Raw genomic sequence first — 27,354 nt, forward strand, 5'->3', positions numbered from 1 at the left:
GCTCTCCCTCTGGCAGTAACTCATTGACGAGGAACTCAAATATTCATTTATAGTTAAAGCTGGGCAGGGGAAGGGAAAACAAAGAGGGCTGAAAGCATGACAAGATGATAAACACCAATTTGGGATTCTCCCTGAAATGTGCTGGTGAGAGCTTAAACTGCTGCCAGAGCCTCCCTGAGGGGTGTGGTGGTGTTGGATTTAGGAGCACAGTGGTGACAGTGGCACGCTGGGTTATCCCTCAGCTCCTGACAGGATGGAGGGAGGGAGGGCTGAACCCTGTGACGGTGTTCACAGGGGTCTCAGGTTGAGGGAAGAGACGAGGATCTGACTCCATGTTTCAGAAGGCTGATTTATTTTTTATTGATATATATTACATTAAAACTATACTAAAAGAATAGAAGAAAGGATTTCATCAGAAGGCTTAGCTAAGAATAGAATAGAAAGAATGATAAAGGTTTGTGTCTCAGACTCTCTGTCCAAGCCAGCTGACTGTGATTGGCCGTTAATTAGAAACAACCACATGGGCCAATCCCAGATGCACCTGTTGCATTCCACAGCAGCAGATAATCATTGTTTACATTTTTTTCCTGAGGCTTCTCAGCTTCTCAGGAGGAAAAATTCTAAGGAAAGGATTTTCCATAAAAGATGTCTGCGACACCCTTGGATGGTGTAGGGTGCTGACACTGACTTGGGAGAGGATGGAGGGATACAAAAGCTGTTAATCCTTTTTAAACAGAGTCCTGGGTGCTGCAGGTGGAGGTTTTCCCTCTACTTTTTACTATGTAAAGCCATGGAGGTTGGTGTGTGAGAAGGAAGTTCAGGCTGGACATCAGGAAGAATTCCCTTCATGGAAAGCATTGTTAAACACTGGCAGGGCTGCTCGGGGAGGTTTGAAGTCGCCATCCCTGGAGTGTCCAAGGAGTGACTGGAGGTGGCACTCAGAGCTCTGGGCTGGGGACAGGTTGGGGATGAGGCACAGCTGGGACTCCATGGAGGTGGCACTCAGAGCTCTGGGCTGGGATGGGGCACAGCTGGGCCTCCGTGGCCTGAGAGGGTTTTTCCAGCCTCAGGGATCCTGGTTTGTGTGGTGGGGAGGAGGCTGCTGCTCGCAGTGCTGCCAGCACTGAGTGTGAGCTGCACTCAGTGCTCCCTTTCCCAGAGCTGGTGCAGGCTGTGCTTGTTGCTGGCAGGATTCCCTGCTGGAGGGTGCAGCCTGTTCAGTGCACAGCCAGGTGGGGCAGGCAGTGCTGCCATCCCAGGGCTCTCACTCACCTGGCTGCTGCGTGGGGAGCAGTGGAAAGGGGCTGGGTGTAATTCCTGCAGCCTGATGGACTCTGTGGATTTCTGTCCCTGCTGTGGGACTGGCTCTGAAATCCCAGCTAAGCCACTTCTCCTTCAAGTCAAGTGATCCCTCCCTTCCCCTCTCTGCCCTGGGCAGCATTTTCCTGCTCCCTGTCCCTCCTTGGCATCTGGTCAGTAGGCAGTGCAGAAGAAATGTGCTGGGGGTGAATGTCTGGCTTTAAACAAGGAAAGGAGTAAAAAAAACCTCAAATTCCCTCCAGGTTCTGCCTCTGCTCTCCAGCCCTGGAATGAACCAAGTTCTTCCAGTCTGGGAGCAGAACTGCTGGAGTGTGATGGAAAACTCACGTGTGAGACCTTCCAGCTGCCTGTTTACACTAAAACAAGAATATTGTGGTTATTCCACTGGTCTCCTTTTCAAGGGTGAATTGTGTGACTGAAGAATCCAGGATTTCCATATCTCACAAACCCACCATGGCATTCAGTGTCACCAAGGTGGGGCAGGTGGGGGAGTTCCTTGCACTCCAGCAGCATTTTTGAGAGGAATAAAATAAATGGAGTCAGGAACAAGTGTTAAAAAAAAGCCAATTGCTGGGCAAAGCTGTGGAAGAGCCTCTGGGGAGCTGTTCCTTTGTGGCTGGCCTTGGAGCACTCTGGATTCTGGGCATCCCTGGGTTGAGATGTGCAGCCTGGAGATGGGTTTGAGCTGCACAGGATGTGCTGTGGTGTTTCCTGGTGATGTTCAGGGGCTGGAGCTCTTCTCAGTCAGGGAGGAAAATCACCCCAGTATAGCTGACAGGTTTTTTCCTTTACTTTTTACAATATAAATAATCTTTTCTTTGATTCACACAGGGCAAAAGAGAAGATCCAGTGTTATCTCCTTGCCCAGAGAAGGTTTAAAGTTGAATTGTTTCCTTTTGGAAGTCCTAAAAGTTTTCTCACAGGGAGATTGGCTTTTCCTGGGAGGGAGGAGAACACCAGGAAGGGAGAAGAGGCCCTGGCACAGGGGTTTGTGGATTCCCCTGGATCCCAAGGCCAGGCTGGACATTGGGGCTGGAGCAGCCTGGGACAGTGGGAGGTGTCCCTGCCATGGCAGGGGTGGCACTGGATGAGTTTTAAGGTCCCTTCCCACCCCAAACCATGATTCTATGATATTTCAGACATGTTCACTTCACTCCTGTGAGTGTGCATTTATGTGGGAAGGTTTTGGGCGTCATACTTTAAACAGACAGCAGGAATTTAGGGAGTGAGGGACACCCACCCCTCTAGAAAACCCTGAAAATAATCAAATCTTATGAAAAGCCCCAAAAGCAGCAGAGGATGAAGATGTGTTGAGTGTTTCCAATACAATGAAGGTTTTTGCAGAGGGAAGTGGCCACTTCTCCTTTGTGTCTGCAGGGGGCAGAGACAATCCCTGCAGTTGGAGCAGGGAGATAATTTGAGGGTTGGGAATAGAATAACTCTGCTTAAAAACCACAACAATCCCAAAGCAGGAACGCCTGGAATCAGCACAGCTGCTTTATTTTATAATGTTTGGGCATTTATGGGAGGAGTGTTTCAAGGCAATACTGGAAAGAGTATTTCAAGACAGTATTGGATGATATACAGTAAATGACTATGTTTAATATCTCATCATTAGTGTATCATAAGGTATCTCAGTGTATCATAAGGTATCTCAGTGCAGGCACAAATCCCCAGAATTTTTTTAGGAGGTTTTATCACCATAAAATTTGAAGGAAGGACTTGAAATTGGGCAAGGAATGTCTGTGTCACCCTTGACATGCAGCTCTGCCCAGAAGAGACCCCCAAAGGGGCTGGTTTGGGGCTTTTCCACTGGAAAGGTGAAATTTCCCAAGTGTCTGTTTATTCTGAGCCCGTTCTCCATGTGCTGGGGCAGCGCGGCTGCTGTGGGTGAGGTGAGGAGAGGGAGGAGGAGGAGGAGGAGGAAGGGAAGGAGGAGGAGGAGGCACTCGCAGCCCTGAGCGGGGAATGAGAGCTGCGGAGAGGGGAAGGGATGAGGATATGGAGCCTGCGGAGAGCAGCCCGGGGCAAGGCTGGGCCGGGCTCGGGGCCGTCCAGGGCTGCTCCTGCGCCTCCTGGCCCTGTCCCTGGCCCTGCTCCTGTCCCTGCAGCCCCTCCCGAGCGCTGGATGAGGAAGAGGTGCTGTGGCAAACGCAGTATGTACTGCCCTGAACCCGCCCTGGGGCTGAGCTCTGTGGGGCAGGGGTGGGTCGGGCTCCTTTGGGGTCTGCACTGGGTTTGAGGTGTTTGGGAGAGCCCCTGGGGCTGGTGAGACACTTGGATTGATTATAAACGGGTAAAGTGAGGGGTGTTCCCTTATGTGGGGGTCCCCAGAGGGTCCCTGTGTGGGGCAGCCCTTCATCCCACCCTGCCCTGTGTCAGGCTGGAGAAACCCCATAAGGCTGGAATAAAATGGGATTTAAAGTCCCTTCACCCCAAGGAACCTCTGGACCAGGGAGAATTTATTGTGACTGCTCCAAATAAAGCATTTCCAATCGATTGTAATGGAGGGGCTGGAGTTGGAGGTGGTTTGGTCCCACTAATCCTGGCAGGGCTTTGTAACAATCACCTGATTTTTTTATCAGTGGGTTTGGGAGGTGGATGTGGCAGAGTTGTAAAGATAGCAGAAAATTAGGGATTATGGAGGCTTTCAAGGTTAACTGGATAATGATAAAGGAGATATCAGGCTGAAGAGTGCAGCTGGGAGTGTCGTTGGGAATGCTCGGGAATGGGAAAAGAGAATTCTTGAAGTTCTGCAGTTTGTTTTGGAATTTCATCAGGCTTGGAGAAGAAGTCAGACTAAACCCAAACTGCAGCTATCCTCTGACCTACCCACCTTGTCTTCTTCCAGGCAAAATATTTGGAAGGTAGAAGTCGCATTTTTAAATGGCTTTTTATATTTGATGCAGTTTCTGGAAGATGAACGATCTGGTGTTGCTGGGAGATCCGTGGTGTGGGAGTGTGTGTGTGCTGTGAGGGGATGGATGGATGGATGGATGGATGGATGGATGGATGGATGGATGGATGGATGGATGGATGGATGGATGGATGGTCGGTCGGTCTCCTCCTGGATCCCCTCATTCATGGTGTTTATCCCAGCCTTTCCCTGGCCCCTCATCAGCCCTGGGTGTTCCACACCCTCACTCCTCTTCCCACCTGAGTTTCAGTTGCTCAGCAAGAAGTAACATCACAATTCCAGCCTTTCCCTTGGAAAGAAAGGAGGAAGCTCATCCTGACTTTCCCAGGGGAAGTCAGGGAGCCTTTCCCAGGCACCTTCTGCTGTTCCTGGGACCCAGGTAGCTCTGGATTTGCAGCAGAATGGGCTGAATGCAGGGCTAAACCTGCAATCTGTTGATGAACAGGGAACTTGAGGGCTGATTTCCAAATGCTCAGATGAGTGGCTGGGGCTGTGACTTAAATATTGGCAGGAGGAGGCTGGGGGCAGCTGACAGAAAAGATGCAGAGCTGTGTCAGTTTGGGAATGTGATGCTTATGGAGAGGATCTTAGGTTTCTTTTTCCATGATCCTGCCTTGATTTCCAGTGGAGCTGTGACTCCTCCATCCCTGCTGATCAGGATTGGGAATTAGGATATAATACAGAACATAAATGTGTGTGTGTCTGTATGACCCTGGATAGGTATTAACTCTGGTATCAGTGTCAAAACCCAGATCCTGCCTCCAGCTGGTCCTTGGATCTGATCTCAGAGCTGGAAATTCTTGTTTTGAGCTAAATCCTATCCAGACCTTCCTCTCCTCTCCAATTAAAATCCAGTCTCTTGTGGTGGTCATTTTCCCCTTAAGAACTGCAGATTCTTACCCAGACCATCAATAAATATGCCAATAATTTAATGAAATCTTTGTGTGTGTGTGCACTTGCCAGCATTAGTTTCCCTGGCTTGACTGCACACAGTAAAGATTGTGTGATCTGGCTGAATTTCTCCTTTTTCCACCTGGAATTCTTGCACAGTCCCTTCCTCTCTATTTAAATGTGTCCTCAGAAAGTGGTTCCAACCTAAAAGCTGGAATACAAACATTTCCTTCTTGCTGTAAAATCCTTGTAATCCAGCTGGAGTGAGGGAAAAAATGATCAAATGCAAACTGTTAATCCCTGTGGGTCCTGGAGATTCCCAGTTCCCACTCCATGCTCTGGGTCCCACTGCACGCAGGGAGTGGGATTGGGATTGGGATTAATATTGGGATTTCTGCTGCATTTTCCCTCCAGAATTACACATTCCCTTGAGACTGGGCAAGTTAAAGCTGGGAAAATCCAGTGGTTTTGGAATGGAGGGGTGAGAAAATGGATCTCAGGGAGGACAGGGCTGGAGGAGCCTCTGGGGTTCGTTCGGGAGCTCTTGGGATGTGAAATGTGACCGAGTGACTAAAATGGATCATGGACTTTCTGATAAAAAAAATAAAGGAATTCTGCTCTTTATTTTAAGCCAATGTCCTAAAAATAACCTCCAGCAGCATTTAAAGGGACAAGCCTCCAAATCTCCTCCTCCCTTCCCAAAAATGCAGCATCCCTCTGCCTTTGGGGCTGGGGATCCGCAGGCACCGCTCCGGAGCCGCTCCCGGCCGAGCCTGCCGGGGCTGGGGCTGCTGCTGCCGCTCTCATTCCCGGTTTTTTGGGCATTTTGAGGCTGTTTTCCGGCAGGGATGGAGTTAAGAGCTGCTCCGTGGTGCATGCTGGTACGAGGCTGTTTGATGATGGAGCCGTAGTGCCCTGCTAGCGGCATGTGCTGGGGATGGATGGATGGGTGATGGGAAGTGTGGCACTGGGATAAGGACATTTCCCTGGGCCATCCCTCCATCCCTGGGGGTTTTCCTGCCTCCCCAGGCTCGCAGCCATGTAGGAGCCGTGGCAGCCTCGGCAGAGCCATCCCGCGGTGGGGATGAAGGGTAGGGGCTGCTGGGAGACAGGATCGCTGCGCTCCTTCTGCAACGCCGGCTGTCTGAATAAATTCCACAAGGGTTAGTGGCCTTCCCGGCGTCCTGGATGCATCCCTGGGGCTGCCCTGCTCTGCTGGGCAGCGATGGAGGGGCTGCTCTGCTGGGGTGGGCTGGGGAGGACGTGTTTAACCCCATACCAGAAATATTAGGAATGCACGTGTGGGATCTGCCCTGCAGGCATCTTGTGCTACAGCCCCGCTGGGTTTGGTTGGAGATGGACAAAGTGTGGAGCTCCTGCTTTATCAGGTGTTTGAAAAATCCAGAATAACTCAGTTTGAATTCAAAAAACCCTCTAAATTTGCTGATAATTTGTTCTATTCGGGTACCTTTAATTGCACAGGGTATTGGGCTGTTTGTCATGGGTAAATCAGTCCCTTTTGATGTCAGGATGTATTTTTTGAGTTCTAAGCCAAATTCCTTTGAGTTGAGATGGAATGAGAGTGTGGTTATGTTGGTCCTGTGCTGCTCCCTGCCCATGCCATGCTGAGGGGCAGAGCTGCTCTCCAGGAACACTGAGCTGTGTTTAAGGTGTGCACTGAAATGTCCTGTCTGTTCCTGCCCTCTGGGTCATTCCAGGGGATTCCCAGTGCTGGGTGTGCAGGAGCACTGTCCTTCATGGGATAAAGGATGTTGTGCCCAAATCTGCTCTGCTTTGGGACAGAAACCCCCTTTCTGGTGTTTTTTCCTCAGTGGGATGAAGCAGGAAGAGGCTGGGGGTGGGTCCTGCCTTTCAGTTCAACTTCTGTGTTGCTTCATGGCAGCACTGACAATTCATGGAAGTGTTCCAGGCTAGGTTGGAGCAGCCTGGGACAGTGGGAGGTGTCCCTGAAGGTGTCCCTGCCATGGCAGGGGTGGCACTGGGTGGGCTTTATGGTCATTCCCAACCCAGCCCATTCCATGATTCATCAGTGGAGGGGCTGAGCAAAGTCCAGTGTCTGACAGTGAAGGCTGATGGTGAGAAATGAGGACTTCAGGATGTTCTTTGCTCTCCTTGGACACCAGAGGCAGCTCCCCTGTCCTGGGCACTGGCAGCTCATCACATCCCATGTTTTATTTCTTTTATTTCTGTCCCTGCTGTGCTCCAGGGGTCTGCCTGCAGGAACGTGGTGATTCACACCTGGGCCCTTGTGATGGTCAAATCCAAATGTTGCTGCTTTGATGTAGTTTGGGATGATGACAGGACACAGAGGGCAGGGATGGATGGGATATTGGGAATGGGGAATTGTTCCCTGGCAGGGTGGGCAGGCCCTGGCACAGGGTGCCCATCCTGGATCCCTGGCAGTGCCCAAGGCCAGGCTGGACATTGGGGCTGGAGCAGCCTGGGACAGTGGGAGGTGTCCCTGCCGTGGCAGGGGTGGCACTGGATGAGCTTTAATGTCCCTTCCCACCCAACCCATGCCATGATCCCATGGTCCTCTGTCACTCCCCTCCCTCTTGTTGTCCCATCCTGCTCTCAAGCATCACTTCACAATAAATTACTTTATCTAAATGCAATTTCCTTCCCCCAGAAAAGGGCGAGGAAAGGAAGAATGCAAATAGGTCAAATCAAAATTCAAGCAATTGAGGATTTACAGCTAGCTTCAGCTGACCAAAAAGAAAAAAAAAATCTTTTTTTATCAAATCCAGATTGTCCCCTTCCCTTTGCTTCCCTTCTCGAGCTGTTTTTCCAGCTGGGTGACGTAAGGACATGCGTGTTCCAGGAGTTCTGCACAGAGCTTTACATAACAAGCCTTCAGTGGAGAATAAAATGCCCCAAACCAGAATTATTCTCATCAAAAGCTGAAACCAGTCTTGTGTGAAAATCTGGGGAAGGTGAGTGGTGAGCACTGGAGAAATGGGGAGTGGGCTTGGGAAGAGCAGAAAGGAACCCGTGTCTGAGGTGAGATTGGGGTATTCCCATGGCTGGCCTGGTCTTTTTCTGCCCCCAAAGCATCTTTCCCCCATTTTATGGTGGTATTTTGGGCAAGCTTTGCAGTGATGTGGAAAACTTCTCCCTGTCTGGTGGGGGAACATCCATTTTACACATGTGGAGCAAATTTGACAAACCCAGAGGCTTTGGCCCTGGGACATGACAGGCAAATATTTGTCATGTTTTAACAGCAAACTGAACCCCAAAGCTGGGAAAATGTTGGCTTTTAAAACCAATTTACTGTAAAAACTGTGATGTGCAAAGTGTGTCGCTCTGGTAAGCACATTCCCCATTGGAAATGCAATATTTTGGATGGGAAAATACATCCCAGGGTGGCTTTGCTTTTCATTTAGAAATCCTCATGCTGTGATTTTTTTTTTTTCCTACCAAAATTTTGTCCTTAAATCCACTTATCTCCTCAAATGGAGCTGTCTGAATTATGTTTAAAATGCTGATGAGTTTTAATGAGCAGCCCAGGGAAAAGCTGGGCCTGGCTGTGCTCAGCAGGAGATTCCTTGGGAACAGAGGAGCTCAGCCTGGAGGCTTTGGGTGGCTTTAGGAGTTCCTTTTGTACTTGTAAGATAAAACCAATTATTGAATCTTTGGGTTGAATGATTCAATATTCCAGAATGGTTGGGTTGGAAGGGTCCTTAAAGTGCCACCCCTGCCATGGCAGGGACACCTCCCACCATCCCAGGGTGCTCCAAGCCCTGTCCAGCCTGGCCTTGGGCACTGCCAGGGGTCCAGGGGATGGCACAAATTGTGCCAGTGCTCTTTGATTATACAGACACAATGTTTTTGTGTGTTAAGGGGCTGGTCTGCTTCAGTCAGAGCTGATGGGATCTTGGGTTTTGGCTTTGTGGCCAGATTAAGGAGGAAGCACTGAGGTGCTGAAGCCTTTGGAGCCAGGGGGATGCAGACACTTCACTTGCTGTGCACAGAAAGGTCTGTGGGTAGCTAGCAGATTAAGATAATTAGCTTATCATTAGTTAATTTTGAGGATCTCAAAGCTCTTGCCAGTGCTGTTGCTGCTTTCAGAGGGCATTTCCATCAGGAATTTCCCTCTCCAGCTCCGTGCTGTGTGTTTGGTGCTGCATTTCTTACCATGCCCAAATGCAGCTGTCATTAATATTTGGTGGTGACATGGATGATTATCCTCAAAGGAAGCTCAGATCCTGGGCTGCACCTGGCCCACGGCTTCAGCACGCAGAGGGGACCATAAAACAGATGGAAAAATGCATTTCTCTCCCTGTAGACGTGCAGGGTGTATTTATTTCATGGCCCAGCTAGGAACCATTGAAATGAGTGTTTAAAGTCTGCTCAGGAATGAGCTGGATTACATTTCCAGGAGGACCAAGCACAGGTGGTGATGGACAGGCTGTATCCTGCTCCCAAAGCAGGTGTGTTGGTTCAGCCTTTATCCAGATTTATTTAGAAGTTTCTGAGGTGGGGAACTTCTTCCTGAGAGTTTGGTACGGGGAGATGCTGAATCCATGGGCTGCATCCTGGTTGTTGTGCTCCTGGGTTAAGAGTCTGGAGTTTGGGCTGGGGCTGTGTCTGCTGGAGCTGCTGAGGAGCTGGAGGTGTTTTATTGCAGCTTTAGCAGTTGTGGCTGCTGATTTATTTGTGGAAAGCACTTAAAATCTGTAATCAGGGCTGGTGGATTCACCTGCTTTAAAATAAAGCCTGGATTCTCCAAGGCTGAGTCACGGGTCACTCAGGGTGCATTGACGTGGGGCCCTGCCTGGTGTCCTTTGCTGTGGATGGTTTTTCCAGGTGAAATAACCATGTAAGAATGTCCATGGAGGTGTTTGGAGATGTTTCATGTTGTGGAATCCTTTCATTTCAAGAAGTGGCAGCTCAGGGAGCTCGGTGTGGCTGGGTTGTCCCAGCAGAAGTGGAAGGAAACCCTGCCCTGTGACTGCCCTTGGCCCCAGGGCTGGGGGAGTGGATGTGGAGCTGTCTCTGTGCTCTGGGCTGGGCCAGGGCAGCTCAGGCTGAGCTCAGGGCAAGGCTCTTCCCCCAGAGGGTGCTGGCACTGCCCAGGCTGCCCAGGGAATGGGCACGGCCCCGAGGCTGCCAGAGCTCCAGGAGCCTTTGGGCAGCACTGCCAGGGATGGACAGGGTGGGGGTGTTGGGGGTCTGGGCAGGGACAGGGGCTGGGATGGATAATCCTGGGATCAGCTCAGGGAATTCCATGATCTATTCCATGATTCCATTCCATGGTTCTATTCCATGATTTTATTCCATGGTTCTATTCCATGGTTCTATTCCATGATTTTATTCCATGGTTCTATTCCATGATTTTATTCCATGGTTCTATTCCATGGTTCTATTCCATGATTTTATTCCATGGTCCTGTTCCATGATCCTATTCCATGATTCCATTCCACGATTCTATTCCACAATTCCATTCCATGACCCCATTCCATGGTTCCATTCCATGATTCCATTCCATGGTTCCATTCCATGATTCCATTCCATGATTCCATTCCATGATTCCATTCCATGGTTCCATTCCATGATTCCATTCCATGGTTCCATTCCATGATTCCATTCCATGATCCTATTCCATGATTCCATTCCCTGATTGCTTTCCATGATTGCATTCCATGATTCCATTCCATGATTCCATTCCATGATTCCATTCCATGATTGCATTCCATGATTCCATTCCACGATTCCATTCCATGATTGCATTCCATGATTCCATTCCATGGTTCCATTCCATGATCCCATTCCATGATTCTCACTGGGATGAGCTCATGGTTCAGCGAGTGTTCCCGGGGCCATCAGGGAATGGCAGTGCCTGAGCTGGCCAAGCCCATCCTTCCCAGCAAGGAGCCCTGAACCCTCAGCAGAGCAGCAGATCATGTGCTGAGGGCAGGGAATGTTTATTTTCTTTCCAGAGATGCCCTCTCTGCCCTGTTTCCTTTCATTTTCAGCAGTGTGAAGGTGGATTCCTGCCCACAAGCACATGTGGCTTGGCTGGCAGAGGATGCATCCCCAGGACGTGCAGGTGCCATGGAAATGGTTCAGGGACAGGGTTTAGGGTGGGCTGGAGGTGTTGGAGGTTCATGGTTGGACTCAATGACCTTAAAGGTCTTTTCAACCCAAATAATCCTGGCATTCTGTGCCATGGATGCGGTGCCCAGGAGCTCCTGGTGCTGGCACAAGGCAGGAGCTGCTCTGCACCTCGGAGCTGATCAGCAGCAATCACTAATAACAGGAGTTTATTAGCTGTATCTTAATTACAAAGCACAGTAATTAGGGAGGAAGTGGCCATCCTGACAGCCTGATGGTGTTAATTAGACACCAGAAATGCTCTTCTAGAATTGGAAGGGAGATGAGCTCCCAGCTCCATCAAACAGCTCTGCAATACAGGCCCTGCCTGCAGCAGGAGTGGATTTCTTTATTTCTTTTCCCTTTTCCCCTGATCTCTCTGCACTGACAGCCAGCACAGCAGTGCCTGGGGAGACTGCAGCGTGGAGTGCCCTTCTCCCTGTCTGTGCTGAGCTGCTGAGAGACTCCAGGGATGGATTGGCTGTTCCAGGAGCTCTGGCAGTGAATCACTGCCGGGACCTGCTGTGCATGGCCTGGCCTCAGCCCCTCCTGCTCTGTGTCCTGCTGCTGGAGCAGCTGCCAGTGCTGCTGTGCTGGTGCCTCCTGCAGGGATCAAACCTGGATTCCCTGTGCTCCCACAGCAGGCACTGAGCCCAGGAGGGGCCTGGGGCTGTCCTGGCTGTAGAGGAGGTGGTGCCTGGCATGGGGCCCACGTGGGATGGTCCATGGCTCACCACAGGCACTGAACTGTGACTTCCTGCACTAACCTGGGATGTGTGACAGTGCCCTGGCCTTGGGGACAGGTGTGTTATCCTGTGACACCCATGAAATGACCTGTCCTTGCAGGGGAGGTGACCTGGGGACAGAGGGGCTGGAAAGCTGCTGGTGGGAGAACTCTGGAGGTGCTGGTGGCAGTGGCTGGACACAAACCCAGGTGTGCCCAGGTGTGCCCAGGTGTGCCCAGAGGCCAAGGGCACCTGGGCTGTGTCACCCTGGGGTGGCAGCAGGAGCAGGGCAGTGCCCGTGCCCTGAGCTGGCACTGCTGGGGCACCTCCAGGGCTGGGGCAGCTCTGGGACCCTCCTGACAGGAGAGCCCTGGAGGGGCTGGAGCGTGTCCAGGGCAGGGAACGGAGCTGGGAAGGGGCTGGAGCCCAGGAGAGGCTGAGGGAGCTGGGCAGGGGCTCAGCCTGGAGCAAAGGAGGCTCAGGGGGCCCTTGTGGCTCTGCACAGCTCCTGACAGGAGGGGACAGCCGGGGGGTCGGGCTGTGCTCCAGGGAACAGGGACAGGAGCAGAGGGAATGGCAGGGCAGGCTCAGGGTGGATTTTGGGATAATTCCTTCATGGAAGGGGCAGTCAGGCACAGCTGCCCAGGGAGGTTTGGAGTGACCATCCCTGGAGGTCTCCAGGGAGGCCCATGTGGATTTTGCACTCAGTGCTTTGGGCTGGGGATTGGGCACAGCTGGGACTTGATGGGCTTGGAGGTTTTCCCTGCCTGTGCGTTCAGAGGGAGCAGGATTGAAATCCAAATTAAAAGGGATGGAAGCTGGGAGCCTTTCTGGGGCTGCTCCTGCCCCGCTGCCACCCTCCCCATCCTCCCTGAGCCTTGGCAGAGCAGGGGGGCTGGGAGGCTCCCAGCTCCTGCCTGTGTGAGCGGTGCCTTTGGCGTGTCCTGACCTTGGGGAATGGAGCAGGGGGGACACCTGACACCCCTGGATCCTGTTACCCCGGGTAAGCTGAGCCCTGCCGGCTCAGGAGGGGCTCAGTGCCCATCAGGAGGTGTCTGTGTCTCCGTGGCCTCACTGCAGCTCAGCCTGGATGCTCCTGCAGAGCCTGGGATGAGCTGAGCTTGGGGCCTGCAGGGATGAGCTGAGCCCTGATCCCGAGGCAGGGGACACAAGAGCTGCTGGATTTAGGAGAATGGAGGCTCAGGGGCTCTCTGAGCCTCTCTGGGTGGCCCAGCAGGGTTTGGGTTGGGCTGCCTGTGTCCCACCATCCCTGCTAGTGCTGCTGGGTTTGGCTGTTCCCCTGTGACCCTGCACAGCCGTGGGTGTGACAGGGACAGAGCCAGCCCTGTCCCTTCCCTGCCTCCCCCTCCCTGGGAGTGAAGCCCTTGTCATCTCCTTGTTCCAGGGTCAGTGAGCCAGGAGGGAGCTGACAGGAGTGTAGGAGTGTCCTTTGCACATCTCCCACTGCTCTCCACGAGCTGGAGGGAGCCTGGGGCAGGATCTGTGCTCCCTGCTGATGGGAGACTTAAAAACAGCAAACCATAAATGAATCTGGGCTGGATTCACTGTGGTGAGCCCCTGGGAATGTCCTGGCTACCCCAAGAATGATGTTATCCCCAGGGATCCTGAGAGCTCTCCAAGCCCCCTTCCCTGATGGATGCCAGGGCAGAGGCCAGCCCATCTGTGAGCTCCCCTCCTCGCCCTGCTGACATTGGAGATGGACCTGGGGCTGGAAAATGTTTAAGCATCATAAAAAATGGATGTCCAGTGATGCAGGAGGAGACATCCAAGACCTGCCATGGTGTCAGTGGCAGCGTGCCAGGGTTTGCTTGGTGTGTGGAAGAGCAGGGTTGTGATGGTGTTCACAGGGGTCTCAGGCTGAGGGAAGAGATGAGGATCTGACTCCATGGTTCAGAAGGCTGATTTATTATTTTATGAAATATATTACATTAAAACTATACTAAAAGAATAGAAGAAAGGATTTCATCAGAAGGCTGGCTAAGAATAGAAAAGGAAGGAATGATAACAAAGGTTTGTGGTTTCGCTCTCTGTCCGAGCCAGCTGACTGTGATTGGCCATTAATTAGAAACAACCAACATGGGCCAATCACAGATGCACCTGTTGCATTCCACAGCAGCAGATAACCATTGTTTACATTTTGTTCCTGAGTTCTCCCAGCTTCTCAGCAGGAAAAGTCCTAAGGAAAGGACTTTTCATAAAAGATGTCTGTGTCACAGGGTGTCACCCCCCAGCTGTCACACTGGTCACTTCTGTGAGTATTCGCACTGAAAATACCTCATTTCCTCCAAAATATTGGAATTTTAGTTATTTCTGCCCTTTTCTGGAGTTGTTCCTGGCTAAGGAAGCTGCTTGTGCCTGGGCCAGTGTCCTGCTCCTGCCTGTCACCCCTTCAGGGACTCAGGGACTTCTTGTCCCCAAGCTCATGGTGCCACCAGGCTGTGGCAGCTGCTCCATTTCTGTGTGGGGGAGTGATGCAAATCCGTAGGAATCACTGGATACTGAAGGATTCAGTGACTAAAGGAACAGAAACAATTAATGAACAAGTTTTGTACATTTTCTGGCGTGCTTTGGACAAGAACAATCGACTGAATTATTTATGATGCCACTTGTGTCTGTGGGCTAAATAAATATTCCCTGGGAGATGGTCCTGGAGCTGCAGGCAGGGCAAGAACTCCCTGCTGGGATGCCTTGGGTCAGGTGTGGGCTGTGAATTCAGAGGGCACAGAGAAATCAGAGCAGGGCTGGTGTGGAGAAGTTCAGCTGGATGTGGATCTTGCAGAGGCTCAGGAAGGGACACAGAGGTCTGTGCCTCTGTCCTGCTGATATGGATCTATCCAGGGATGGGAAATGCTTTCACAGGCAGCTTTGGGAGGATGGTGGGGAGGGTAACTGGATATCCAGGCTGACTGCAGGATTTTGGAGTGATGGGGCCTCCTGCAAGTCACAGCTCCCAGTCATGGCATGGCTTGGGCTGGAAGGGACCTTAAAACCCATCCAGTGCCACCCCTTCCACCAAGCCCCAGTGTCCAGCCTGGCCTTGGGCACTGCCAGGGATCCAGGATGGGCACCCTGTGCCAGGGCCTGCCCACCCTGCCAGGGAACAATTCCCAATTCCCAATATCCCATCCATCCCTGCCCTCTGGCACTGGGAGCCATTCCCTGTGTCCTGTCCCTCCATCCCTTGTCCCCAGTCCCTCTCCAGCTCTCCTGGAGCCCCTTTGGGCACTGGCAGGACCTGCTGGGATCCCTGGGCTGTTCCTGGCAGTCCCTGTCCCTGCCCCAGCTCTGCACCCACACTGCTCCTGGAGTTCAGCACTTGGTGTGTCGCTGCTGTTCTGAGCTGCAGAATGAAAAAGTTTCTATTTTTATCAAGCCATTATTTTAATTTTTTAAAAATTTTCTTTCCTGGCAGTGAGCTGCACTGCTGAGCCCCCAATTATCTGCTAATGAGCCGTTATTTCCCTGTAATCACTCCTTCCCATCCGTGTTTTTGCTCATTGCTATTCACAAGTGCCCTCAGGGGACAGGAGGGACACGGCCTGTCCAGCAGCACTCACTGTGACTCTCCAGTGCTCCCACAAAAGCATCAGCTGGGTTCATTTCATCTCCTGCTGTGTTCCCTGCCAGCTCTGCCCCTCAGATCCCTGCTCAGGAGCTTTCAGGGCTGGGTCTGTACTTTTCCATAGGGCTCCCAACTCCTTATCCCTTTGGGAACAGGGAGCAGAGCGTTGTAGGCAAAAGGCAGAGCAAAAAAGCAGCCACCAATCCTCCACCTCCTCCAAAAGCCAGCAAAGTGGCATCTTGAAAAGCTTCTTGGCTCCTAAGAAGAGAAGAATTTTGGAAGGATTGTGAAGAAAAATCCACTGGGAAGATTTATGAAGCAGCACTGATGCCTGCCTGTGCTTCAGCCCACATACATACATACATACATATATATATATGTACATATGTGTGTGTGTATATATATATATATATATATATATGTATTTATAGAGTCACAGAATGGTTTTTATGTTGGAAAAGCCCCCTGAGAGCACCAAGTCCAACTGTTCCCATAGGACTGCCAAGGCCACCACTGCCCTGTGTCCCCCCCAAGGTGTCACATCCCCACAGCTGTTAAATCCTCCAGGGATGGTCAGTGCCTGACCACCCTTTCAGTGATTAGAAATGTTCCCAAAATCCCCCCTGCCCCTGCCCTGGCCCAGCCTGAGGCCGTTCCCTCTGCTCCTGTCCCTGTTCCCTGGAGCACAGCCCGACCCCCCGGCTGTCCCCTCCTGGCAGGAGCTGTGCAGAGCCACAAGGGCCCCCTGAGCCTCCTTTGCTCCAGGCTGAGCCCCTGCCCAGCTCCCTCAGCCTCTCCTGGGGCTCCAGCCCCTTCCCAGCTCCGTTCCCTGCCCTGGACACGCTCCAGCCCTCAGGGACACAGGGACAATGCTCTCTCTCCTCAGGGCTCTGTGTCACAGCTGCCCCTCTGTAGCTGCTCCATTTTCCAGCTTTACTTCCTGAGTATCTGGAGTTGTTCCTTGTGGATTGTCAGAATGTCTCCAGTTGACTTCTCCCATTTCTGCCCAGCCCTGTCCTTCAGTCCCTGTCCCTCTGGGATGTGTTTCCCAGCCCCAGTGCCATCAGGGGTGTCCTTTCCTGGCACACTCTGGGTGTGCAGGATCCCAAACCAACCTCGGGCTGGTGAGGACTTAGCAGACATCACCTCCTGTCTCAAATTTGCCTTCTCTCTTTGTATAACCCTGAATTCATCTGATCTTGCAGCTTACTTTTCCAAGTTCCATTGGGATTTGCATGGTTTTAGGAGCAGCCATGGCCAGTGGCTCCAGGGCTGCCTGTTGGGTTGAGTCTCTCCACTGAGGCCTCGTGGAGTCTTGGATTGATCACATCCTGCATTTCCCTCCATTTCCTCAGTGTGTCCATCCTATTTCTAGTTCTAACCCTGCCTTTTGCTGTATTTTTAACTCAATCTGTGTGACTCTGTAGCCTAAATTTCATCTTATTGGGGTTGTTTGGGTGTTGGGAAAACCCCATTTGTGCTGGGAAGTGCAGGAGTGCAGTCCAGACAAAGTGCAGCCTGTGCTGCTCAGGATTATTGACCAGGAGCATCATCATTTTGTAATTGCAGCAATAAAATGTTCAATGGCCAGGCTGGGAATGCTGCAGTGATGGGAATGGAGGTGCTTTGTGCTTTCCCACTGCCCATTTCTGTATCCTGCTTATTTTCATGGAACCATGGAATGCTTTGGGCTGGATGGGCTTAAAGCCCATCCAGTGCCACCCCTGCCATGGCAGGGACACCTCCCACTGTCCCAGGGTGCTCCAGCCCCAATGTCCAGCCTGGCCTTGGGCACTGCCAGGGATCCAGGATGGGCACCCTGTGCCAGGGCCTGCCCACCCTGCCAGGGAACAATTCCCAATTCCCAATATCCCATCCATCCCTGCCCTCTGGCACTGGGAGCCATTCCCTGTGTCCTGTCCCTCCATCCCTTGTCCCCAGTCCCTCTCCAGCTCTCCTGGAGCCCCTTCAGGCCCTGCCAGGGGCTCTGAGCTCTCCCTGGAGCCTTCTCCTCTCCAGGTGAGCACCCCAGGAGCAGTGGCCTTTGATTTCTGGCTTTGCTCTGTGGAGCCCCATCTCCATCTGGGCCCTCCCCTCCTGCTCCCACTGAATGTGACTTTGGGGTGTGTCCCAGCTTGTCAGGAGCAGCCACTTTTCCCTATTTTTAGGCTCCCATTTGCCTGCTCCCATTTCCCTTTGCATTAGTGGGGAGAAGGCCCAGCCCTGGCAGGTTGGTGGCAATTGCTGAGCGATCACCCGGATTTGGAATGATTTATGAATGATTATTTTCCCTACTATTTTGATGATTAATTCTCAGTGTAATTCTTTCTAACCACCAAAATTCCGCCTGTTCCTGCATCTGCAGCTGCTATAAACCTCATCCATCTCCCTGGCAGCCGGGCCAGGCTATTAAATATAGATCCCTGCTCCATTTAATATTCATAGCGATTAAAAGTGATGAAAGCAGCTGTGTCTGCCAGAGCCAGGCTGGAAATTGCTCTGCCTCAGCAATGACGGGTGAGCAGCAGATCCCAGAGATCAGGATAATTCCACACAGGAAGGGCTGCTGCTTCTGAATCATTCCCTTGCTTGGGGTTGGGATAAATGGGGAATCTGGAAAGGAGGTGGGATTGATTTCTGTGGGTTTGCTGTGAGGAGAAAGAGCTTGGAGCTTCAGCTGGGATGGCTGCAGGATTTGCTGCTGGCTGATCCTCATGGACATCTCTACTGTGTCCGTGGGAGGAGAAAAGGCTTTTCCCAGTCACTGGGATACTTTTCATACTTTTAGATCCTAAAATCCTAGACAAGTGTGGGAAAAGGCAGGAGAAAGTGCACAAGATGGGAATAGAGGCATAATCCATGCTGTGCTGGTGGGACCATCCAGGCCTGAAGGCAGCTTGTTCCAGGACTGGGAACAGCCAGGTTGGGGCTCTGAGGCTTCCAAGCTCAGCTCCCCTGGCAGATGTGCAGGTCCTGCTGCCCAAAGGGAAATCAGCTGCTGAGATGCCCCTTTGTCACTGCTGTGGTCTCTGGTGCCTTTGGGGCATCCCAGGAATCCTGTTTGAATTAAAGCCATCAGGGCTCCTTCTGTCCCATCAGAGCTTTCCCTGTGGACAGCACTCAGGGATCTCTGCCCTGGGATCCTTGACTTCACTCCTGCAGTATTGATCCTGCACTTCCAACCCCCCATCAGCTCATTGCAGGAGAAAGCTGGGTTTAATTCCCAGCCCAGGGCCAGCCCTGCCTTGGGAGGCTCCAGAGGCCCTGATGCAGTGGTGGGAAAGCAGCTCAGGCTTGCAGGAATCTCTTGGGGAGAGATTCAGTGATGCAGGAGGGACAAGGACTGCTGCTGGAAATGAGGGTGCTTGGGGAGGGAGAGTTTTCCACTCGCAGGGAGAGGGAAGGTGAGGGATGGAGGAAGGTGAGGGATGGAGGAAGGTGAGGGATGGAGGAAGGTGAGGAGAGCTGTGCTGGACTTGGAGAGGAAGATAAGTAGGGATGGTGTGGGTATGGTGTGGGGCTGAGGAGCTGTGATGTTTTGGGCTGGAGACATCACAGCCAGACTCTGGATGCAGTTTGGGAACTTTGCAATAATTTTGGTCTAATGCTGAACCTTTCAATCCCTTTTCCTCCTGCTGGTTTGAAAAGGCTCTTCCCAGCTCTGCTCATCCACAGGCAGCACTGGAGCAGCCCAGCCGTGAGCAGCAGCCCCCTGGGATTGCTCCCTGATGGTTTTGGGGTGGGAGCCCTGCATGGCAGTGCCTCCCATGGGATCCTTGTCCCTGGGATCCCCATGGACTGCACTGCAAAGTCCCAGTGTGTCCCCAGTGTGTCCCCAGAGCATGGGGACGCTCTGGTGTTGTGCCTCCAGCCAGCAGCTTTCCCCCCAGCTCTGGAGGAATTGCAGGCAATGAGGGAAGATTTCAGGATGGAAAAAGGGGAGGAAAGGGAGCTCTGCCTTGGTGGCTCTGCTGGGCTGCTGCTCCAGGCACTGAGGTTTGTGTTTGAGAAACCAGCCTGAGGAGGCTTATGGCCATGGCTGCCGATCCATTTTCCATAGATTAAATTGCATCACAGCTCCAAAAATAATCTGCCCAGCTTACGGTGAGGCTGCCTGTTCCTATAGCAACCCTGCGTGCCCGTGCCCTACAAACCACAGCCAGCCCAGCTGCTCCCAGTCCAAACAAAGCAGCAGGGCTGGGCTCAGGGAGCACTGGGGTTTGGGGATGGAGGTGTCAAATACCAGCCTGGAGTGCTCCTGGATTTATGGGAAGCTGCTGTGGTTTGTGTCTCTGGGATTTGAGCCTGAGTTTGCAGATGTGCATAGTGAGGAGAGTGGGAAGCAGCAGCTGCATTTGTGGAGCATTGCTGGAGCGAGGGGGGAAGGAGGAGGAGGAGGAGGAGGAGGGTGTTATGTGGGTTACTGCAGTGCCTGGGGCCAGCCCTGCTGTGCCACACTTGTGTCGTGGCACAGGGAAGAGGGTTGGGGTTGGAGCTGCGTGGTGATGGCTGCTCACTGTGCTCAGCCCAGATCCACTGCTCTGACCCAGGGTCCCAGAGGTGCTGGCAGGGGGAAAGCTTGGCTGCAGGATGGAGAGGAGGATGAATTCAAATCATGAATAGTCCCTCTGTGCCGCTGGTGAGCCCAGGGAAATCTCCAGATTACGCTGGGAGTGCAGGAATCCTTCAGGGGATGCTGTGGAGGCTGGGCTGCCTCATCCACAGCACAGGAGCCAGAGGAACCTGGCAATTTGTTGTCAAATTTTTCCTGCCAGCCTTTCATGTTTGTTTTCTTGAGGAGCTTTTGTTCCCTGGGGAAGAGCGACAGGAATTCCTGCTGAATGTCTGCCTTTCATCAGGAGCAGCAGGGTGAGCTGGGGTGACGCTCCTGCGCCAGGGATGTGCTGCTTCCCAAGGGCCACCTGCATCCCAGCATGGCACTGGGAGCCCCTGCCACCCCTGAGGGTTTGGGGCTCTAGGGAGGAGCTTGGTTCCATGGAGAGCAGGTGAGGGTGGGTGGGAGCACCTGTGTGGAGAGAGGGGATCCATCCCTGAGCCCTTCCCTGTGCAGGGCCAGGGTGTGCTGGGGGCTGGAAGCCAGGGATGGAAGCACTCTGTGTGTGCTGCCTGTGGGGAGGAGCAGGGAGCCCCTCCTGGCTCCTGCTGGGCCTCCAGGCTTTGTGCTGCTCCTGGACACGGTCCTGATTCACTTTGGCCCTGCCCAGCTGGGGGTGTTGGTTTGGGGATTAATGGGATTTAGGAGCTGCTGGGAGCTGAGGATCCAAAAGGACCAAACTGGGGGAAAGGAGTGAGGGCAGCATCCAGAGACAGAGCATTGGAATAGAACCCCAGAATCATTGACGTCTGAAAAGTTCTCTGAGATCATCGAATCCAACCATTCCCCAGCCCTGCCAAGGCCACCACTGATCCCTGTCCCCAGGTGTCACATCCCCACAGCTGTTAAATCCCTCCTGGGATGGGGATCCAGCACTGCCCTGGGCAGCTGTGCCAGGGCCTGACCATCCTTTCAGCGATTAGAAATGTTCCCAAAATCCCCCCTGCCCCTGCCCTGGCCCAGCCTGAGGCCGTTCCCTCTGCTCCTGTCCCTGTTCCCTGGAGCACAGCCCGACCCCCCCGGCTGTCCCCTCCTGTCAGGAGCTGTGCAGAGCCACAAGGGCCCCCTGAGCCTCCTTTGCTCCAGGCTGAGCCCCTGCCCAGCTCCCTCAGCCTCTCCTGGGGCTCCAGCCCCTGCCCAGCTCCGTTCCCTGTCCTGGACACGCTCCAGCCCCTGAGCATCCTCCACCTCAGCCAGTCCTCAATTCCCCCTGTTTTGGTTCCTGCTCATTCCCTGCATGTTTGGAATCCCCTTCAAAGCCATCACTAAACTCCTCCTGGGCTGTGCTGGAAAATGTTTCAGTTGGATTCTGCTGGGTGTCCCTCACCATCACCCTGTGCGAGTTGTGTTTCCCCTCTCCCCCTCTTCCCTCTCCTAAATCCTCCAAAGTATTGAGGAATCTGTGTTTTTGCAGCTTCCAGGAGGTTCTGTGACCCTCAGTGGGTGCTGCTGGGATCCTCCCATTCAGATTGAGGTTTCAGTGCTCTGATCTTGCTGGGCCCACTCCACTTTGGTTTCTGCAAATCCCTGTGCTCCATCCTGGAATGAGGAGCCCTGGATTGACTCTGTCTGTGGGTATTTCCTGACCTTCAGGGTGTTTTCTCAGCCTTAGCAAAATCAAATCATTTTTTCCCTGTCTGAGTTGATCCAAAAGCTGCAATAAGGGCAGGATCCCCAAAGCTGTGGTGTTTGGCTGGGCTCCAGGCAGAGACCTCCAGGCAGAGCCTCCCTGCTCTTCCACCTTTCTGCCTCAGTGAATCCTTCTTCGTCAGCAATAGGAGAAATATTGAAATATTTGTGCAGCTCTCTCCTCCAGCCCTTGGTGATAATCTCCAGCTGTAACTACAGGATTTGGTGTGTCATGGGCAAGGGTTGGTCACAGGTTGGACATGCTGGTCTTGGAGGTCTTTTCCTAAATGATCCTGTGGTTCAGAGCAGCTTCCCTGAGAACAGCCCTGAGGGGGAAGTGAGGGTATCCCAGAGCCCTGTCCTGTCCTGTGTCACAGCATTCCTGTGGCAGTTTGTCCTGCTGTACAGCTGGGGGGATGCTGGAGCTGCTGGGGACGCTGGGGATGCTGGGGATGTTGGAGAGCTGCTGGGGATGCTGAGGGGATGCTGGGGGGATGCTGGGGATGGTCTGGTGGGAGCAGGGCTCCTCCACTGGATCTGGGGGTGCAGCTCCAAAGCTGGTGCAGATCTGAGTGGCTGCTGCTTGCTGCAGGAGACAGAAGGATTCATGTTTCTGTGGGCTTGGGATTTGGTCAGCTTTGCTGGGAGCTCCCAGGAGAAAGATGGAAGCACCTTCAGAGCCAGAGCTCCACCTTGGGAATGGCAGTGAGGAGGTTTGGGTGCTCTGTGTGATCATTCCTGCTTTCAGCTGCTCTGATTTATTTGACTGTAGCTGTGAGATTGGATTTCCCTCTTCCCATGCTTTGATTTAATTGCAAGAAATTATGTCACTTGAGATATATATATCTATATATAATAATATATAAAAATTATATATATATATAATATATAATTCTTTATTTTATATAAAAATAATTTATATATATTTAATTTATATATATATATAATTATATATATATAATTTTATATATATATATTATATATATAAATAAAATTAATTGGTTCCATTGCTTCCTGCTCCAGTGGAAGGTGTCCCTGACCATACCAAGAAGATGGAAGGAGGTGAGCTTCAAAGTCCCAACCCAAACCATTTCATGGTTCTATGGTTGGAGGTGTCCTGCTGCATTCCAGCATTCCAGCATCCCACAGCAGCAGCTCTGGGGCAGCAGGAGCTGGGGAGGGATGTTCAGCTCAGCCAGCTCAGCTGGAATGAACAGCAGTCACTGGGCTGACCCAGGTTCCTTCCCTCTTTTCCTGGGCTTTGAGGCATTTATATAATTCTGCACAGCGCTGAGAAATTGGGCCACGCTGTGTTCCTGCCTCAAGCTGAGCACTCGGGCAGGGACTGTTCCCAGAGCCTCGGTCAATGGGCAGGAAATAATGTCCTGGCAGAGTGCAGAGCCCATCCCTGTCCCTGCTCTGCCATCCCTGTGCTGGCACTGCCCAGGGAATGGGCACGGCCCCGAGGCTGCCAGAGCTCCAGGAGCCTTTGGGCAGCACTGCCAGGGTTGTTGGGGGGGTTGTGGGGGTCTGGGTGATCCTTGTGGGTCCTTCCCAGCTCAGGGCATTCTGTGATTCTGTGGAAAATCCCAGGCTGTGATCTGGGATTGCACCCAGGCACTGACAGCCCATGGGCCCAGGGCTTTGGGGCAGCATTTTGTGTAAGGCAGGATGGGGGAAAACTAAAGGGACTGGAGATAGGCAGAGAGGAACTTTCTCTTGCTTGGCACAGTTTTTGCAGTACTTGTAAGCAGATAAAATTGTCTTTGTGATTTATTTTTGGTATTTTTCCTAAAAAGAAAATTGGGAAAATTGGATTGTCCCCTGGAGTCCCTCACAGGTGGGTTTTGCCATGTTCAGCCTCCTATTGGCAGTGACAGCTGAGCCAAGGGTTTGGGTTGGCTTCTGCTCCTGGGAGCTTTATAAAACATGGGACTTTGTTATAAATTGGCTGTTAAAGCGCAGCCTGGTTAGTGATCAGATCCCAGAGCTGTGGACAGAGGTTCTGCCGTCTGGAGGGCAGGCAGCTGGCACAGCCTGCCCAGGATGCTGAGGGAAGAGCAGAGAGAGGTGTGCAGGAGGCCTGAGAGTGCCCTGGGACGCCCAGGGACAGCTCAGAGCAGCAGGAGCAGCCTGGTGCCCCCCTCCCAGTGAGTGTCTGGGGTTTGGAATGCTCTGGCCTTGGAAGCACTGGACAGAGCATTCCAAATGGTCAGGACAGGTGCAGTGACAATATCCAAGCCCAGGGAATGTGCCCACCCTGCTGGAGACCCATCGTGTGCCACAGTGTGGAAGGCACCATAGGAATGCTTGAAACTTTTGTATCAGAAGATGGACTTGGAGGAGGTTTTGGTTATTTTCTTTACTGGTAGAAAAGTGGCTTCAGTTTTCTTGCCAGATCTTTCGGAGTTGGCCTGTGGTGTGAGCCTGTGCCATTGCTGTGGTGCCTCTGTGCACCTTCCTGGGTGTAAGAGCCGTAATGAGGGATACAGGACTCCAAGCAGCTTTCCAAAATGCAGTTTATTGTATCCAAAATGCAGTTTATTGTATCCAAAATGCAGTTTATTCCATCCAAGATGTCACAGCAGCCCAGGGTGGTGGGTGACAGAGCTGTGCCCACAGCTGTCAGCTCCAGCTGCAGGCAGGCCTGGAGACCCTTAGTTTAGGTTATATTGCATTATTTACTTTTCTTTGCTCTATTTACTTTTCTTTGCTGAGCATCTTAATACAGCAGAACCAATCTATACCTTAACTTTTACCTATAGCCTGTCATAACTACTGTAATTACCATATTCATGGTACTGTTCTCCAGTCACTAAAAGTCAGTACATTACAGTTTAAGCTAGAAGTTGTTTTTCAGTTTTCTTGCAGTGGAAAATTCTGAGACCTTTTTTCTACTTGCCACAGTTGCTGACTTGTTTGCCTGTGCTCTCTTTCTGCTTGGTAAAAACATCTTCTTGTTTGGGGTGGGTTTATCCTTTGCTCTAAGCCATAAAACCCCCTTCTAACTAGCACACCCTTTGCCTTCTTGGTTAGCCAGTGAGACTGCCTCAGCAATTCTTTTCTTCTATATCAAAACTTGCTTCCATCTCTATTCCTTCATCAGACTCTACATTTACAAATCTTTCTGCTAAGCACACATATCTGAGAGACTTTCTTGTCAAACTTTCATCCTTCCCAACACCAGTCCTTGGAATCCTGTCTGTTTCTGTTCCTGTTCCCGTTTCCCTGCCAGCTGTTCTGGAGGCTTCCCTGATACTGGATGTGTTTTCAAACCTCTGCTCCTGTCCCTGCCCAGCTCCCAGCCCCTCAGTTGGCACTCACCTCCCTTGGGGAGCTCTCAGCTGCTTTCCCCTGCGTGTCTGATTCTCCTTGCTGGCTGCTTCCTCTCTGGCTCCAGCAGCTCTGCTCCTGTTTGTCAGCTGGGCTGCAGAGGGACCGGGTGGTGACACTGGGAGATGCTGTCTTGGTGCTTCATGGGGGCCACCTGGGGTTTGCTCCATGCCCTGTTTCCCTTGGATTTCTCCCTTCGTCCTTGTGCAGTGAGGTTGGCCCTGCTGTGGAGGATCAGTGCTCCTGTCCCATCACATCCACTCTGGGGAGGTTCCCCACGAGCCTGCTGTGACCCTGTGCTGTGCTCTGCTCCTGCTGCCACTGCAGGCCGATGTTCCTGTCACTTTTACCCAGATCCCTGCTATCAAAGAGTGCTCATCCTCTGCTTTCCTTACTGTGGATTCAGTCTGAGCAGTGCCTGAGCACCTCTCCCAGTCCCCACAGCATTTGCAGAGCTCCATCAATGAGCCAGGAATAGCAGCCAAACACCCACCTGCCAGGGAATCACGGGTTTCCTTCTTCCCTCACAGCCTGAGAGGGAATGTGCTGCTCCCTGCTACACCAGAGCCTTCCCTGAGCTCTGTGCCTGGGTTGTTTGGGGAATGTTCTCACTCCTCAAATCCCCTGGATTGTTTGGAGAATGTTCTCACTCCTCAGATCCCCTGGATTGTTTGGGGAATGTTCTCACTCCTCAAATCCCCTGGATTGTTTGGAGAGTGTTCTCACTCCTGAAATCCCTTGAATTGTTTGGAGAATGTTCTCACTCCTGAAATCCCTTGAATTGTTTGGAGAATGTTCTCACTCCTCAGATCCCCTGGATTGTTTGGAGAATGTTCTCACTCCCCCAGTGCCCCCAGACCTGGCAGAGCAGCTGCAGCCAGGTTTTGCTGGTGCCCATCTCTCTGAAATTCAGAAACAGAAGATTGAGGGAGGGGAGATACAGGAGCAGCTCCCTGCTCTGCTGCCTCAGTGGGTTTTGGGAGCACCTGGAAAACCCTCAGTTGAATTTCAGAGCATAAGGATGGGGCACAGCCCCTGCCCAGGACCTGCTTCTCTCTCTTTGTGTTTGCTTTGGGTGCTTCTGCCTTTTGGGGCCGATCACTGCTCCTGAGGGAGCTGTGGTGTGATCAGAAATGCTGTGTTACCCCCACTGAGTGGATTTGGGTTAGTTTCCTGCTTTGAAGTGTTCTGGAGTTGCAGGAATTTTTTGCTGTAGCTGAGGTGCTGATCGTGGAGTTTTCTGCCCTCTGAAGACCTGGTGGTAGTTTTGGGTGAAGTGTCACTTTCCTTGGTGTCTCTGTGACCTTCTCTCAGGTGACACTGTTCACCCTGCCCCAGGCAGAGCTGGCAGAGCCCCCAGTGCATGGTGGATCAATCCCAGTGAGGCTGGGAAGGGCAGGTTTGGTGTGTGGCACCGCCGGTGCCACCCCAGAATCAAAACTCCACAACTTTTGTGAAAGTCGTAAAGCCGGTGTGTTTATTGTATGTATGTTTATTACAGTGCTGGGCACATGTGGGAATCGTTCTCCTAAAATGACCTGTGTACTTCTGGGAGCTTCAGGTCCCTTTTAATCCCCCTCTCAGATACATATGCATACAATTTCACAATAGGTTCATACATATTCATTTTTATAAATTTCGCGTGACATTTGCTGCTAGTTCTTCTTTATCAGAAAGAATTCCTAGGTCAGGAATTCTGACTGCTCTCACGGCAGTCTCTGTCTCTATCACCCTCTGTCTCCCCCACCGTTATCTCTGTCCTTCACTGAAGCAGTTTCTCTGAGCCTAGGCTTTGCAGTCAGGCTAAATAGCTATGTTTTCCAACCACAGACTCAACTCAAAAATGTACATTTCACCTAAATCAAAATAGATTTCTACCCTGAAAAAATTCTACTCTGCTTCACCAGCACCCATACCTGAACCAGATCTGGGTGACAGCGGCAGCTCAGGCTCTGGGTGCCACTCCCACCACACTGTGCTCGGGGGAATTTGGTGGCCACGACCCCCAGCCTGGCGCTGGCAGGAAGGTCCCTGGTCCCTGTCCCTGCTCCCTGTCCCTGCTCCCTGTCCCTGCTCCCTGTCCCTTCTCCCTGTCCCTGTCCCTTCTCCCTGCTCCCTGTCCCTGCTCCCTGTCCCTGCTCCCTGTCCCTGCTCCCTGCTCCCTGTCCCTGCTCCCTGTCCCTTCTCCCTGCTCCCTGCTCCCTGTCCCTTGTCCCTTGTCCCTGCT

At 52.2% G+C, this 27,354-nt stretch overlaps 1 protein-coding gene across 5 annotated transcripts in view; it reads left to right on the plus strand.

The window, feature by feature from the left end:
* OSBP2 (oxysterol binding protein 2) overlaps positions 1-27,354 on the plus strand; it is a 105,370-nt gene that overhangs the window by 42,973 nt on the left and 35,043 nt on the right. The window contains exon 1 of one of the 5 annotated variants that reach the window (XM_064726528.1): positions 6,014-6,291. The exons of the other annotated variants lie outside the window; for them this stretch is intronic. Within the exon in view, the coding sequence (XP_064582598.1) occupies positions 6,213-6,291 (79 nt within the window). The 5' untranslated portion in view covers positions 6,014-6,212. Of the gene's footprint in view, positions 1-6,013; positions 6,292-27,354 lie in introns of those variants that run through there. 5 annotated transcript variants of the gene reach the window in all.

The sequence above is a fragment of the Zonotrichia leucophrys genome, chromosome 15 (genome assembly GCF_028769735.1).
Source record: "Zonotrichia leucophrys gambelii isolate GWCS_2022_RI chromosome 15, RI_Zleu_2.0, whole genome shotgun sequence".
Lineage (NCBI taxonomy): Eukaryota > Metazoa > Chordata > Aves > Passeriformes > Passerellidae > Zonotrichia > Zonotrichia leucophrys.